This window comes from Agelaius tricolor, unplaced genomic scaffold (genome assembly GCF_023055355.1).
Source record: "Agelaius tricolor isolate 1412-34295 unplaced genomic scaffold, bAgeTri1.0.p SCAF_72, whole genome shotgun sequence".
Lineage (NCBI taxonomy): Eukaryota > Metazoa > Chordata > Aves > Passeriformes > Icteridae > Agelaius > Agelaius tricolor.
Genome location: NW_027269332.1, coordinates 148,428 through 161,791, shown reverse-complemented (window position 1 = coordinate 161,791; position 13,364 = coordinate 148,428). Strand labels below are relative to the sequence as shown.

The following is a 13,364-nucleotide window of genomic DNA, read 5'->3' as shown; positions in this document are numbered from 1 at the left end:
TGCAGATAAAAACTATACTTGCAAATGCCTCAAATATACTTAATGTGTGTATTAAAAGTTATAGTTGACATACTTGAAGTACTTAAAAATACTGGCCTAAGTTTTTGAAATTACTGATTTCAGATGTGCAGGTGTTGAAGCTACTGAGCTGGAACAATTCAAAAGGAACTGATTTTCAAAGATGTTATCTATTTTCTAGGCAGTAATTTCCTTTCAGGCATTTGGGATGGGGGGAGTACCAGAATCATCTATGACTTTTTAAAAGGTGCTGGAGTGTCTAGACGAAATGCTGGGATAATTGTGGAGGTGATACCCATCTCACATCTTGCTGGGCACTAATGACTCCTCATGTCCTCTTTCAGCATCCACAATGGAGTGATAGCAGTGTTCCAGCGCAAGGGTCTGCCAGACCACGAGCTCTACAACCTCAATGAAGGAGTCAGGTAAGAGCCTGGGCCCTGCAGGGCCTGGCACAGTCACAGCTGCCTCAGACTGTTCAGGTTTGTCCCTGTGCCAGTTGTGCCCAGCTCAGTCACAGCTGCTGCCTCAGAGGGTTCAGGTTTGTCCCTGTGCCAGTTTATCTGCAACAGATTAACTGTAGGCCAGTGGGATGCGTGATGGGAACTTTCTTCCCATTAAAAAAAAGTGAAATATCTACTATTTGAGTTATTTACGTTACAGTTGATAAGAAAAATTACAACGATACAAGCTGATACCTGTATTTACAACACTTCACATTTTACTGCTTTTTCAGCACTTATTATTGTTACCAAACCCTCTCACTGGCAAGAGCAAAGCAGCAGATTTCCTTATAGAAATTTGTCCAATGCTTTATAAAATAAATGGTGGGAAAGAATCTGCACTTACAAAAGACAGACAGCTTATTACATTCCCTAGCTGTCTTCAGATATGATCCTTAGTTATTCCCTTTCCCTTACTACCTTTTGCTGCTTTGTTTGGGCACTGGAGTCAGACTCTGCAGTATATTCCCCACAATACACAGATATTCTGGGTTTATTTGTCCCTGTCTGATTCCCAGGCTGGGATAGATGGTCCAGTCTGGTTCCTTTAATTGTGACAATATCTCAGACAAGTCCAGCCCGATGCTGTTGGGCCTGTGCTTGCTCTTCTTGAAATTAAAATAAACTCACTCTTCAGTTATTTCTTACATGGCTGGTGAGAGAATGACATGCATAGAGTAGCTTTTCCAGGATGTCTGTCAGTTAGCATGGTCCATCAGTCACATTGAGTTACTTACTGGAATAATGGTTAATCAGCGTTACTATTGTAAGTGCCTTTAGGATTATTCAGCTTTACCTGACTGACAAAAAAAGGTACTTCTGGACTGAGATTTCTTGGCCCAGTGCACTTCCCTTAATATGCTCATCTGCTGGTGAGGGACGGAAGAGAAAATATTTTCTGCTGATGTGTCAGACAAATATAATCTGGTATGAGCCAACAAACAGACAGAAATGTGCCCACATTTTGCTTTAATTTCCTTGGCTATAAACCCTGCACCACTTGGTAACATAGTTGACTTGAAGTTATTGCAGCATCTCATTTGGCTGAACATGCAAGCTGACTAGAAATGCATTGATGGAAAGCATGATTCTTTTCTTGCTCTTTTTAATACAGGCAATTACTGAAAACAGAACTGGGATCATTTTTCACTGAGTATCTGCAGGTAGGCCTGTGTTTTCTTTATTTAAAGACAATTCTGTTTTATGCTACCGAGAACAATAATTTTGCCCACTCTAAATGATGACCTGGAGACCCTTGAAACCATTCAGAGACTTCTCTGTGGTTTTGAAATTAACAGATTAATGAGATTGGGATTTTGTATACGCAGGTATAGTTTGACAGGGAAAGCCCAACCCATCATGGTGTTTCTGTAGGTCACTGCTGTCTTTCTTTTGGTTTCAGACCTTGGTTTTTAGCTTAAAATTGAAGTAAACCAGTGAAGTTCATTGACATAGAGTTACTAGGAAAGACTTTTGGAAGTAACTACCACTGTCTGTTGAAGCAGTATTCTTTCTGCCTCTCCAAACACGGGTTTTGTAGGTCAGTCATTTGAAGTTCGAGAAGCACTTTGCAAAATACATCCTTTGCCCTAAAAACAGAGGTGATTTTAGCATAATTTCACAAGGGTCCCAAGTGAGTTAAATAAGATGGATGCAGCAAGAGCTCTTTGATGATTAATTTTTAAAATAAAAGACCCCCTTCACTGTCTAAAGTTAAGAATGAAGAAAATGTAAAATATTATGGCTGTAGGGAAGTACAGGATTGAGTAAATGTAGTCTGTGTTTTATTTACAGAATCAGCTGCTCACAAAAGGCATGGTGATCCTAAGGGACAAGATCCGGTTCTATGAAGGTAACTTGGATTTTAGCGTGGCTGTGTGTGTCATGGGTGTTTTAGCAAATGCTCTCTGGGGGCCCTGGCATGCTTTCCATCTCTTCCTGGCACTGTGGGTCACCATATCTCTGTCCATTCCTCAATCCATGCTCTCCACTCTGTTCCTGTGGGTCACCATGTCTCAGTCCATTCCCCAATCCATGCTCTCCACTCTGTTCCTGTGGGTCACCATGTCTCAGTCCATTCCTCAATCCATGCTCTCCACTCTGTTCCTGTCGGTCTCCATGTCCATGTCCATTCCTCAATCCATGCTCTCCACTCTGTTCCTGTGGGTCACCATGTCTCAGTCCATTCCTCAATCCATGCTCTCCACTCTGTTCCTGTGGGTCACCATGTCCATGTCCATTCCTCAATCCATGCTCTCCACTCTGTTCCTGTGGGTCTCCATGTCCATGTCCATTCCTCAATCCATGCTCTCCACTCTGTTCCTGTGGGTCTCCATGTCTCAGTCCATTCCCCAATCCATGCTCTCCACTCTGTTCCTGTGGGTCTCCATGTCCATGTCCATTCCTGCAGTCTGCTGTTGGGCCCTGCCTTGGTGCTCTCATTTCCCTTTATAAAGGAGAGGTGATTGCCCAGAGCAGCACTGAGGGAGTCAGGGAAGGATTGCCTCCAGCAAGGACCCTTCCTTCTCCTTCAGTGACATCCTGCTCAGGAAAAGTGAAAATAGACCCGTCCCAATTCCTTGTGTCCCCCCAGGCCCTCACTGGTGGGGTGGGAGAGGAGCAGAACAGGCCTTGGCTCTGTGCACACCCTGCTCAGCAATAACTCAAGCATCCCTGTGTTATCAGCACTGTTCCAGCCCCTGCCAGCTACTGGGAAGAAACTGATCCCGGCCAAAACCAGCACATGTTTATTATTACTATTACTACTACTGCCACCATTGTTATTATTATTATTATTACTACTACTGCTGTTACAGCTGCTAGAAATCTTTTTAGTTGGTCTCCTGCTGTATTTCATTAAAACTAATGAAAAACAGATTTTTTAAAAATGGAAATAGAGAACACCCTTTTCAGTCTTGTGCAGGAAAGAGAGAAGTCCTGCCTGGTGGTGCTGAAAACAAGACCTTGGTGTGTTCCCCAAGCCAGCAGCTTGTGGAACACAGTAGAACATGATGGTCCACATCTGCCACTGAAAGCACCTAAAGTCCTCAACGTGGAAATCATTCAGGAGTTGCAGATTGACCACAGCTGATGTTATTATTCATCATGTGCTTAAAAAGGCAGAGGGATCAAGTATCCCATAGTGAAGATTGGCTCACTCTGAGTGCAGTTAGCAGTGTCAGTGCTTTCATGCAGAATTGCTTTGTGATATCTGTGTAATTCTGGACAAAACACTCCCTGGATGAGGCTCCAAGTAATGCTCTCATACAAAAAGTAAGAATAGCATCACATTCTGACACCAGTAGCAATATTGATTGATTGCTACTGAATGTGCTTCGTGGTAAGTCACATCGTCCTGTGCGAATAGGTCAGAATCTCTGATGTCTTTTCCTCCATAACACTTGCTGGTGGAGGTGCAGGGACATTGCTCTGCTCTCACAGCTGGGCTGGGGTCACAGGCATGGTAAAGACCTTCTCCAAGGTCCCGTGGGCCCTTTTGGGGAACAGGGATCTGAGGCCAGAACCCACCTGTTCAACCAGATCTCCTCTGTGGATCTTGGCTCCTGCATTTGCCTCTGTGTTGTGCAAAATGTTCTGTGAGGAGCTCAATATCCAGCTTGGCTGTGCAGCCTGGCCAGAGCTTCTCCAGATTCTGCTGGGGCGGATTCCAGGTGGCTGCAGCTGGGGAAGGATGGACATGCAGGAGGGCTTGTTGTGAGGATTCCAGGTGGCTGCAGCTGGGGAAAGGATGGACAGGGAGGTGGCCTTGTTGTGAGGATTCCAGGTGGCTGGAACAACCAAAACTCTTCACTAGTTTGTTTTGTGTTTTTGCAGGGCAGAAGCTACTGGATACCTTAGCTGAAACCTGGGATTTTTTCTTCAGCGATGTCCTGCCCATGCTGCAGGCTATTTTCTATCCTGTGCAGGTGAAAAAAATTATTGTATTATCATAGAATCTTGAAAAACTGGAAGAAGCAGCTTTGCAGGTTCATCAGCAGATTGACGCAATCCTCAAGTCTCTCTCCTTGGGCCAGCCTCCCAGTGCAGCTGTTCTGTTTAGCCATGTCATGCAAATAAGTTATTTATGCAAATGGTTTGAAGTGCTCAGAAGGAAAAGATGAACGGGAACTTTGAAAACAAAAGTAGAGTGCAGGGAGGCTGGCTAGTCCATCTGCCAATCACACTAAAAGTGAAAAAAGGTCATGAATGATAAACTGAAGTGTTGCACAGTGGGATAAATGGAGTTGTGTTGATTTAAATAGATGCATTTTCCTTCTCTGCAATGTGAATTTTGTCTTTGAAGTATCTCCACTTTTTGAAAAGGAATTGTATTTCTGAGATCAAATTCTCTGCTATGGTAAGTGGACAGCCAAAGTCAGTGGAGCTTGATGAGCACAGACTGTGAGTGCAGTAATTTTAAATACACAATAGGTACTCGATCCTCTGATGCAGTGATAGCCAGAGAGTATTGCTTATCACTGAAGTCTCAAGGAAATCTGTACCAGACAGGTGCAAGTGATCTTTGCAGTTGCTCATGGATGCCTACAGATTTTAGTGGGAGCTGGGTGCCTGAATATATCTGGGGAGACTTGAGAAACCTTCTCCCATGTTTTCAGGTGGACTTTATACCTCAAATGATTACCCAGATGTTAAGGATATTACTGTTTGCATCCTCAGACAGTTACAGATATGGAGTCTGAATTTAGACTCTGTTGTGTATCTGAGGCCTTTCACAATATTTTAGTATCACAAGTCTTATCCCCTGTCAGATGGAAATAATGACTTGAATTTCCAAAGGAACCTTGAGGATTTAAGAATCCTAAGTCCCATGTAAATTCAAATAGGTCTCGTTGCTCATGTTCTGATATTTCTTCCAAAAGCCCAGTTGGTGCTTATGTGCTCTTGTAAATTCTATTCATTAGCAACTGAAGCTGATATGGGGCCTTCTTTACTTCAGTTTAAATAATTTAGGAAGTGAAAAGGAAGGGGTTGGGCCAGGCTTATTTATTCCAGACTTAAGTCAGCACCAGTTGAACACCAGAGTTCCCATATGTGCAGCCAGGTATAGCCAAGGAAAAGCCCTAATGGCAGAAAGAGAAACAGTTGCAGAGCTCTGCATGAGCCTGCAGACAGAGCTGGAGCTGTATTCTTCAGCTGGGAGGCTTCCTCAGTGAGATGGTGCTGCTGAACCAAAGACAGATGGCCTTGAAAATGCAGCATGAACCTTCAGCTCTGCTCCTGCTTTATGGTGAGGTCTCTCAAACTGTGCAGAGAGGAGCATCCACAGCTGGGCTGAGTCAGGATTCCTGCCACATTTGGAGAAAGTCAACAGGGAGTACTCGGCATCTTAATAATGGAAATTCAACCAATGCCAAAGGCAGTAATGCCTTTTTTTTAACTTATGATACATTTAATTTGTGATGAACTGTTAAAATACAAAATATTCCTATCTCATCCCACCCCAGCCCTTCATCCTCTGCACATGCAGTCAGACACAGTCACCATCTGTAGAGTTCATTGGAGCCAAATCAGATTTACTGTGCAGTCTTGGGGGCTGCTCTCTGTCCTTTGGTGTGTTTCCTTTGTGTTTCATTTGGGTTTGCCATTCTTGTAATCCTTCAGGAGTGGAGGAAGGAATTGGAAGAGAGGATTTTGGAACTCATTTTCACACTGCTGATCATCGGTCTTGCTTTCTTTGTGTTTCCAAGGGAAAGGAGCCCTCAGTTCGGCAGTTGGCTCTTCTGCATTTTAGGAATATCATTACCCTCAATATCAAATTGGAGGATGCATTATCCCGTTCCAGAGCCAGAGTTCCACCCTCTATTATTCAGATGCTGCTCATACTCCAGGTAAATTGGTTCCTTTTCTCAGCCTTTCTGTACTGCATTGCTGAAGTTTTCTTAACCAGTCTCTGATTTTGCTCATTCATTGGAAATATCCTACCCAGAATGCCAGAGCTTCTGTGCTCCTGTGGTCATAATGTCTAAATCCTAATATTCTAGTATCCAAGTACCCAAATGTCTAGTGTCTAAAAAATCTTATTAGCCTAATATCTAAACTTTCCCATCGTGTAATAGTAATAATGTATATTAATATGTCATCTAGTATAGAATATCTAATTATAATGTGACATATAAGGGTGTAATAAAATAATAATTGTAATGTAATAATTAAACTATCAAATATCTTCAAGTAGGGACGTAAGATCAAGTGAGTGTGAGAGTACAGACTTGTTTTGCAGCTAGGCCTTGAAAGATGAAGTTTTGAACGCTGACAGGTGTGTGGTGATGCCATGATTTCCATTGGGTGCTGTGTGTTGCTGCATTAGCAGCTCAGGATATGAAGGTTCACATCTGGAATAGGCATCAAAGTGAATATACAATTAATACAGCAATGGTTGAATCGTGGTCATACTTGGTAACTGGAACCAAACTCTATCCAAACTGATGATATAAAAACATTAGGACCAGATACTGGTATTTGACTTCAGTGTTGGATTTTTTTCTCTCTGTGTGTGTGTAGTAGTAGGAGAAACAAAATGAGAAATCCAGGTGAAAGGCAATTTTAAGATATTTTTATTTGCTTAATTAAATAAAAGCATGAGGTATGATGTGGAGAAAAGGAATGAGGCAGAAGGGAAAGAGAGAACCAGGGGTGGATTTTTAAAGGGTGAACGAATTGAGATTTTCATGGCTTCTGATTTTTTTATAAATGTTTCTTTGCTCCTCATCACAGTATGAAATAGTTCTGTATCCAAAATTGTTTTGAAGAGCAAGATAATATAATGAGGCCAATCAATTTTGAAAATGAAGGAAAGGAGCAAGATCCTGTCTGCTGGGTCAAGAAATGGGATTTCAGCTCTCAGTGAAATCAGTGATATCTCAGTGTCCATTTGTTGGGGTGTTCAATGGTGTGTTCAGCCTGATTACCTCAGAACAAAAAATTCTTACCATGTAGGAATGTCTGCTTGGTCTGGTCTCCCTTCTCATGGCCCCCACCTTCCAGAAGCTTCTTGGAACTGCTGGCTGATTGTGACACAGGACAGCAGCTGGGGAGTGTCATGGAAACTGGTGTCTGCAGAGAGGAGAGGAGCCTCAGGGAGAAGCTGGGGCATGGACTCAGATGCGTAATCAAGGAATTGACAGGGACTGAGCCATGAGCCCAGCTGCCTTAGCAGACACCAGAGACTCCACACAGGACAGGACCAGTGCAGAAACCTCCTTCAGGGGGATGCTCTGACTGAAATGTGCAATGAGGCATCAAGGGCTTCACAGGGACTGAGCCATGGCCCATTAGCAGACACCAGAGAGTCCACACAGGACAGTGCCATTGCAAAAACCTTCCTCACAGGGATGTTCTGAGGTCTCAGCCCCTCTGAGATGTGAGTTGAACTGCCCCTTCCACATCAGGCTGCAGCAGCATTGTTACTGGCAGGTCTGAAAGCTTTTTGTGATTGCTTAGGGAGTCTGTGCTGGCTGTGGGCAGGACCTGGCATTGAATGGATTCAGTGCTGGGCTGGCAGCTGAGTTCCATCCTGATTTCTTCTTTGCAAATCTGCTTTCTTCAGCAACCCCAAGTATTGACACCGTGGATGCCCTGTTTAGGGCAAAGGGTCAAATCCATTCTGGTTGCAAAGCTGTTCATGGAAATCAATAACCAAGTGAGAGGGAATTTGCCCCTGGGTGTTTATTTCTGCATACTTTGCCTATGGTTCTGTGGTGGGGATGGTGAAAGTCTTTTCTTGGCAATAGCTCCGGCAATCTCGTGGTTTAAAACCTAATGGGAATTGTGGGAAGAGGTCAGAAGAAAATCTGGGAATTAGCTACTTACATTCTTAGTGGTGTTAGTGAGTAGTTGGAATTCAGAGCAAAGACTTTTTCCTGAACTCAAATGTCATGTTAAACAAAATCAAATTTTATACATTAGTGGCATAATGGAATTTTCTCAATTTAGTTGAACTCCATTTGTTAATAAGGCTGGAAGAGAGCAATTCAGCTGTCCAGTGAGCACATGGTGGTCTCGTGGGCTTTGATTTCCTGGACTGAGACGTGGTGTCCTGATGGGGATGTTACCTAATCCTGGTTTGTGACCACTGTGAATAGCTCTTCCATAAGAGACTTGGGGACTGGAGCAGGCTCCCATGGACAGAAGATCCTGCAGTAATAGCATCTGGAGCAGGTGTTGAACTTAGTGCTGAGATTCCCTGTTTCTGTCCCTGACATCCTCATGCAGCTGTGGGATGCAGTTAAGGAACAGCTGATGTTCTGTAAGACAGTAGCTGTAATGTCAGAGGATGAAATCCACTCTGTTGGACTGGAGCAAAGGGGCAGAGCTTTGGGAACTAATGCAGGGTGCATCTGGTGTTAGTTATGTTTTAGCCTCTCAGGGTGCAGGGGAAAAGCTCTGGTACTTTGTCAGGAGAAGACACTTTCCTTATGGGACAGAAAGGGAAATTTTTTAAAGAGGAAATGGAATGGCTCCATTTGAAGGAGCAGAGATCAGTTCTCAGGTTAATTATTAGGCTTGGGTTCCTCAGTTCAATAGAGCTACTTCTCACCAGGGCTGTGACCTGGTGTAATTACAAACCAGCAATCTCTCAGCAAAGAGGGAACTCTGGGAGGAATAATGTTCATGTTCTGGCAGTCAGTGGTGGTTTTATCAAGGCTTGCAAGCAGGGCCTTGTATCACTCAAACTGTGAGCTGCCAGCATAGCCTGACTCAATTGCCAAGCACAAACTGAAATGTTGATCCTTTGTGGCTGCTCACAGGCAGCACAGGCTGTAGTGCCTCCAGGATGCTCCTGTTTGAGCTGCAGGGAGTTCAGGAGCAGAGTCAGGGAGGAAGGAAGGGAGGAAGGAAGGAAAAGAACTAACACTGCTTGTCAGCACTGAATGGTGCACAGGAGCTCAGGCTGCTTTAAATGAGGATACCAGAAGGAGAGGGGTGAGTAAGAGTTTAAAAAGAACTTTGTGAACCAAAAAGCAGAACTCCCACTATCCAACTTGCTTCCCAAAGTATGTTGTCACAGATTACCCTGGCTGCTGAAACTGGAACATCTTATCTCCAGGTCACTCCCCTGAGGTCTGAGAAAGCTGAAAGAGAAGAATTAGAGAGTGTTCATCTGCATCTTTCAGTTTACATCAGGATTATTTGAATTCACAGAATCTCTTAGGGTCACCTGACATATTTGCACAATATCTCTTGTGCTGAGGGAGGAGGCCTCACTAAATACAAGCTCTGAAGGAAAAAATGAAACCTGTGGTTTCCTCTGTGGCTCTCTGTGTCTTGTTTGAAGTCCCTTGCCCGTTGTCTCTCTCTGTTGAGGAAGACAAAATAAGCTGCCCAGCGTGACTTTTTTTGCTATTTCTGCAAAGTTCCTTCCATTTTAAAGGAGTGGAAAGTCCATTGCAAGATGTGAAAGTGAAATGCAGAGGGTGCTGTTTTTCCATCTCAGCAGCCACACGTGAAACTAAGGACAGCTCGGTGGTTAAAAACAAAACAGCCTTTGCTGTCAGAAAGCTGCAGCTGTGGAGGTGCTGTAACACTGCAATGCCAGTTGTAGTCAGTTCTTTATGGCCACAGGTTCCCACAAGTGCTGCTTGCTTCTGGGAGGCTTTCTTACTAAGTCTCTTAGACCTGAAGCATAGGCTGAACAAAGTGGTGTGGGTGCTTTAATTTATCTTTATATTTGTCTGAGTTCCTGGTTTAAAAGACACAAAAAGCGGAAATCAGTAAATAAATGTATTGTAGACCTTATTTAAATATAAATCACCATATCAAAAACCTATACTTTATCTGGGTTGTGCATAAATTGGGATGTTTTCTTCCTTCCTGGTGAAAGGGGGTTTTGTTTGTGTTGTGTGCATCAGCGCCATGAGGAGTCAGGTAAGAAATCTTGCAGCCAGGACACAAAGGGAAAGAGCCCTCTGTTGCTTTGTGTTCACATGTGCAGAACTGAGAATCTGGCCCTCAGCATTCACACTGCAGAGTATTTTGTAGATACATTTGTTTTTGTGCAGTATTCTCTCTTCTTCTAGTCTGTTTATTGTCTCTATCAGCAAGTGCAGTTTGCAGTAGTTAAATTGACACAGGTATGTTATCCTGGAGTGAATTTGTATTGCTGGGATTTTTAACAAGGCATAGCATCTGATGAGGAGTCCTTGTCATATTTGATTTTGTTGTGTCTCTAGGGGCAGAGACTGGGGAGCCCTGGTGGTTACTCCTGACCATTCCTGACTGCTGGGATTTGCTCAGGAGTAATTCCAACACAGCCCATGCTTCTGCACCTCAGACCTCAATAGTTCTGCACTCATGTGCACCCTCCTTGTAACTAAGGACAGGGGAAGGCAATTGCCACCCAAAAAGAGATTTTATTTTCAGATCCACTACTCTCCAAAACTAGCTCTCAGTATATTTCACAGCACCATGTGTTGCCAGTTTTGTAAACTTAGGCAGTGGAAAAACAAAGAAGCAACATAAAATGATACAGTTCTCCTTTGAGATATGTGAACCTGTCTCATGCACACCATGTCACAGCAATTTAAATGTGCATCTTGTCCCTCATCTTCAGCAGATGGATGGTTTTCTGTACCAATTAAACACAATTATTTTTGAGGGCAGTTTGCATTGTCCAGATTCCCTTTGGGTATTGCAGTCATGGTGCATTTTAAGAGTACCTCATATTAGGTAAAGGATCAGTTCTGTGAAGGATACTGGTTACTTAACCAAAGAGAAGTCTTTGGGCAGAGTTGGTTAAACTAAAATAAATGTCTTCTGGAATTTGCCTCTGGTGATGAAACTGGTCCATTCAAACCAGTACAAGTACATTGCTAGGCAAACCCTTAATCCCTGCCAAAATGGAGTGAAATCAGTAAAATCATTCTTAACTTGAATTAGCGTGTTGTTGCAGACCCTGTAACGTTGTTGAGTAACAGAAGGAGAAGATTTTACCCAATTACATTCATCTGTACAGATGTCTTTTGTGGATCCATTTGGGCTAGTAGACTAAATCTGGCATAAAAGACAGCTAGAAATTTTAACTGTTGAAAAACTCTGAGCAGGAGGTGTTCCCACAGTGCAAGAATGCTTTGAGTCAGGATGCTTTAATTCTGTAATTCATGAGTTGTCTACAGGAGGAATAGAAAAAAGTTAAACTAAGCTACCTTTAAGGAAGATTAATTAAACCTCATTAGAAGTGTGTATGGACACTCATTCTGAGAATGAAAGGAGTAGGAAGGGAGACAATTAATGATGCTCCAATTCTCCATCAGAGGCCTAAGCATAATTTATCTTAACAGATTTGTTCTTAATTCAGTTAGTATAATTTAATTGCCCTGGATGACCCCGGGTGGACAAAGGCACAAGGGAATGGTGGGTTTTGAAAGCACCAAAGAGACCCTTGCTCTCCCCTGTTCAGAGGACTCAATAGCTAAGCTAGTTCTTTATTTCTGGAAATTAGTTATTCTATCACTTATTGACAATCTTCATCTTGATTGTTAAATAATTTCTAGCACAGATTGTTTATGCCTAAGGGATACTGCAAGTCTCATGCAGCAGGTTTTTACATCCCTGTCACTAGCAGCAGCACATCCTCCAAGAAGGCCTGCACTGAGCGTGCCCTATTTCCTTTCTTGGCCTGTACATTTCTCCTGCTATCACTGTTAGCAGGAAAATGTGTAATTTAGTTAACTTTTAGGTCTGAAACTGCATGGCTGATTCTATGCATTGCGTTACCCTTGGTGTCAAGGTAGCAAAAGCTAAGAATCCATTATCACATCCAATACTTCCATGAGTTTACTCGTCGGTGAGCATTGTTTGCATGTGTAAATGGAGGCCAGCTGTTGCTCACAAACGTAGTGCAATACTGCTATATATAAATGTGTATAGTACTGTGGGGTTTGCTCTGCAGGACTGACATCCTGGACACTGGAGGGGAGAGAAGAGTCCTCCTTGCTGTGTGTGAGCTCCTGCAGTGGGTGTAAGAGGGAGATCGTAGAGCTTTTCCTCAGAGTGCTGTGATGGCCATTGAAGAGGGAGGGCAGTGAGCAGGAGCCTTGCAGGACGATGCAGGGTGCTGCGGGGTGCTGCAGTCAGAGCAGCAGCTCCTGTGTGCTAGAGGAAGGCCTCAGCTCTTGGGCAACACTTGCTGCTCCAAGAACCACTGTGATCCCGTCCAGAGCATGTGCTGGATGGGTTTAGACAACCAAACAGGGCTGTGGAGCAAACAAAAGCTGTGCACAGCTGGCGACAGCTCCTGAGGCCTCTTCTCAACCAAGTAAACCACAACGTAACTCACTGCCACAGGTTTGTCTGTGAGCAGTCTGTGATTTTGGCTGGAAGATCAGTGCAAATTGGATGATTGGCTGTGAAGTCTGTGCATCCATCTCTGGTAAGGAAGATCCATCCTGGATGTGACCCACAGTGTAACTGGGAGCATGTGCTGTGCCATTGGTGATGCATGTGGCAAGGACCAGTGACGCACTCGTTTCCAGCTTGTCCCCATGGAGATTTCCTGCCTGCCCTGAGGCAGGGCTGCTCTGTGTTACTCAGGTTCCAGAAGGTTGTGATGCAGTCAAAGTGGGATAACAGGCAGTCCTGTAAGGGCACTGGTTTCTCAGTGCCTCACAAGTAAGGCTGCTGCTCTCTCTTTGGCATCTTGCTGTCTCTGTGGTCGCCAGGGTGTGCAGACTGCCCTGCACCAAAGGTCTCCACCACCAGTACTGGCTGAATCCTGTATTTTCACAGTGGATATTATTCTGCATCTGCCTTGTGACTTTTAATTTCAGTTTTCTCTGTGAGTGTTTGGGCAACAATTGTTATCCAGTCTCTGTCAGATTATCACCA

At 43.7% G+C, this 13,364-nt stretch overlaps 1 protein-coding gene across 8 annotated transcripts in view; it reads left to right on the top strand.

Annotated features, from left to right (window-relative positions):
* The window catches only part of PRR5 (proline rich 5), a 64,374-nt gene that overhangs the window by 41,491 nt on the left and 9,519 nt on the right, over positions 1-13,364 (top strand). For all 8 annotated transcript variants that reach the window (XR_011677029.1, XM_071417948.1, XM_071417953.1 and 5 more), the window contains 5 exons: positions 363-443; positions 1,636-1,684; positions 2,316-2,373; positions 4,356-4,447; positions 6,230-6,370. Coding sequence is in view for 7 of the 8 variants with exons in the window: in XM_071417948.1 (XP_071274049.1) it covers positions 363-443; positions 1,636-1,684; positions 2,316-2,373; positions 4,356-4,447; positions 6,230-6,370 (421 nt within the window). In the remaining variant the exon portion in view is untranslated. The remainder of the gene's footprint in view (positions 1-362; positions 444-1,635; positions 1,685-2,315; positions 2,374-4,355; positions 4,448-6,229; positions 6,371-13,364) is intronic.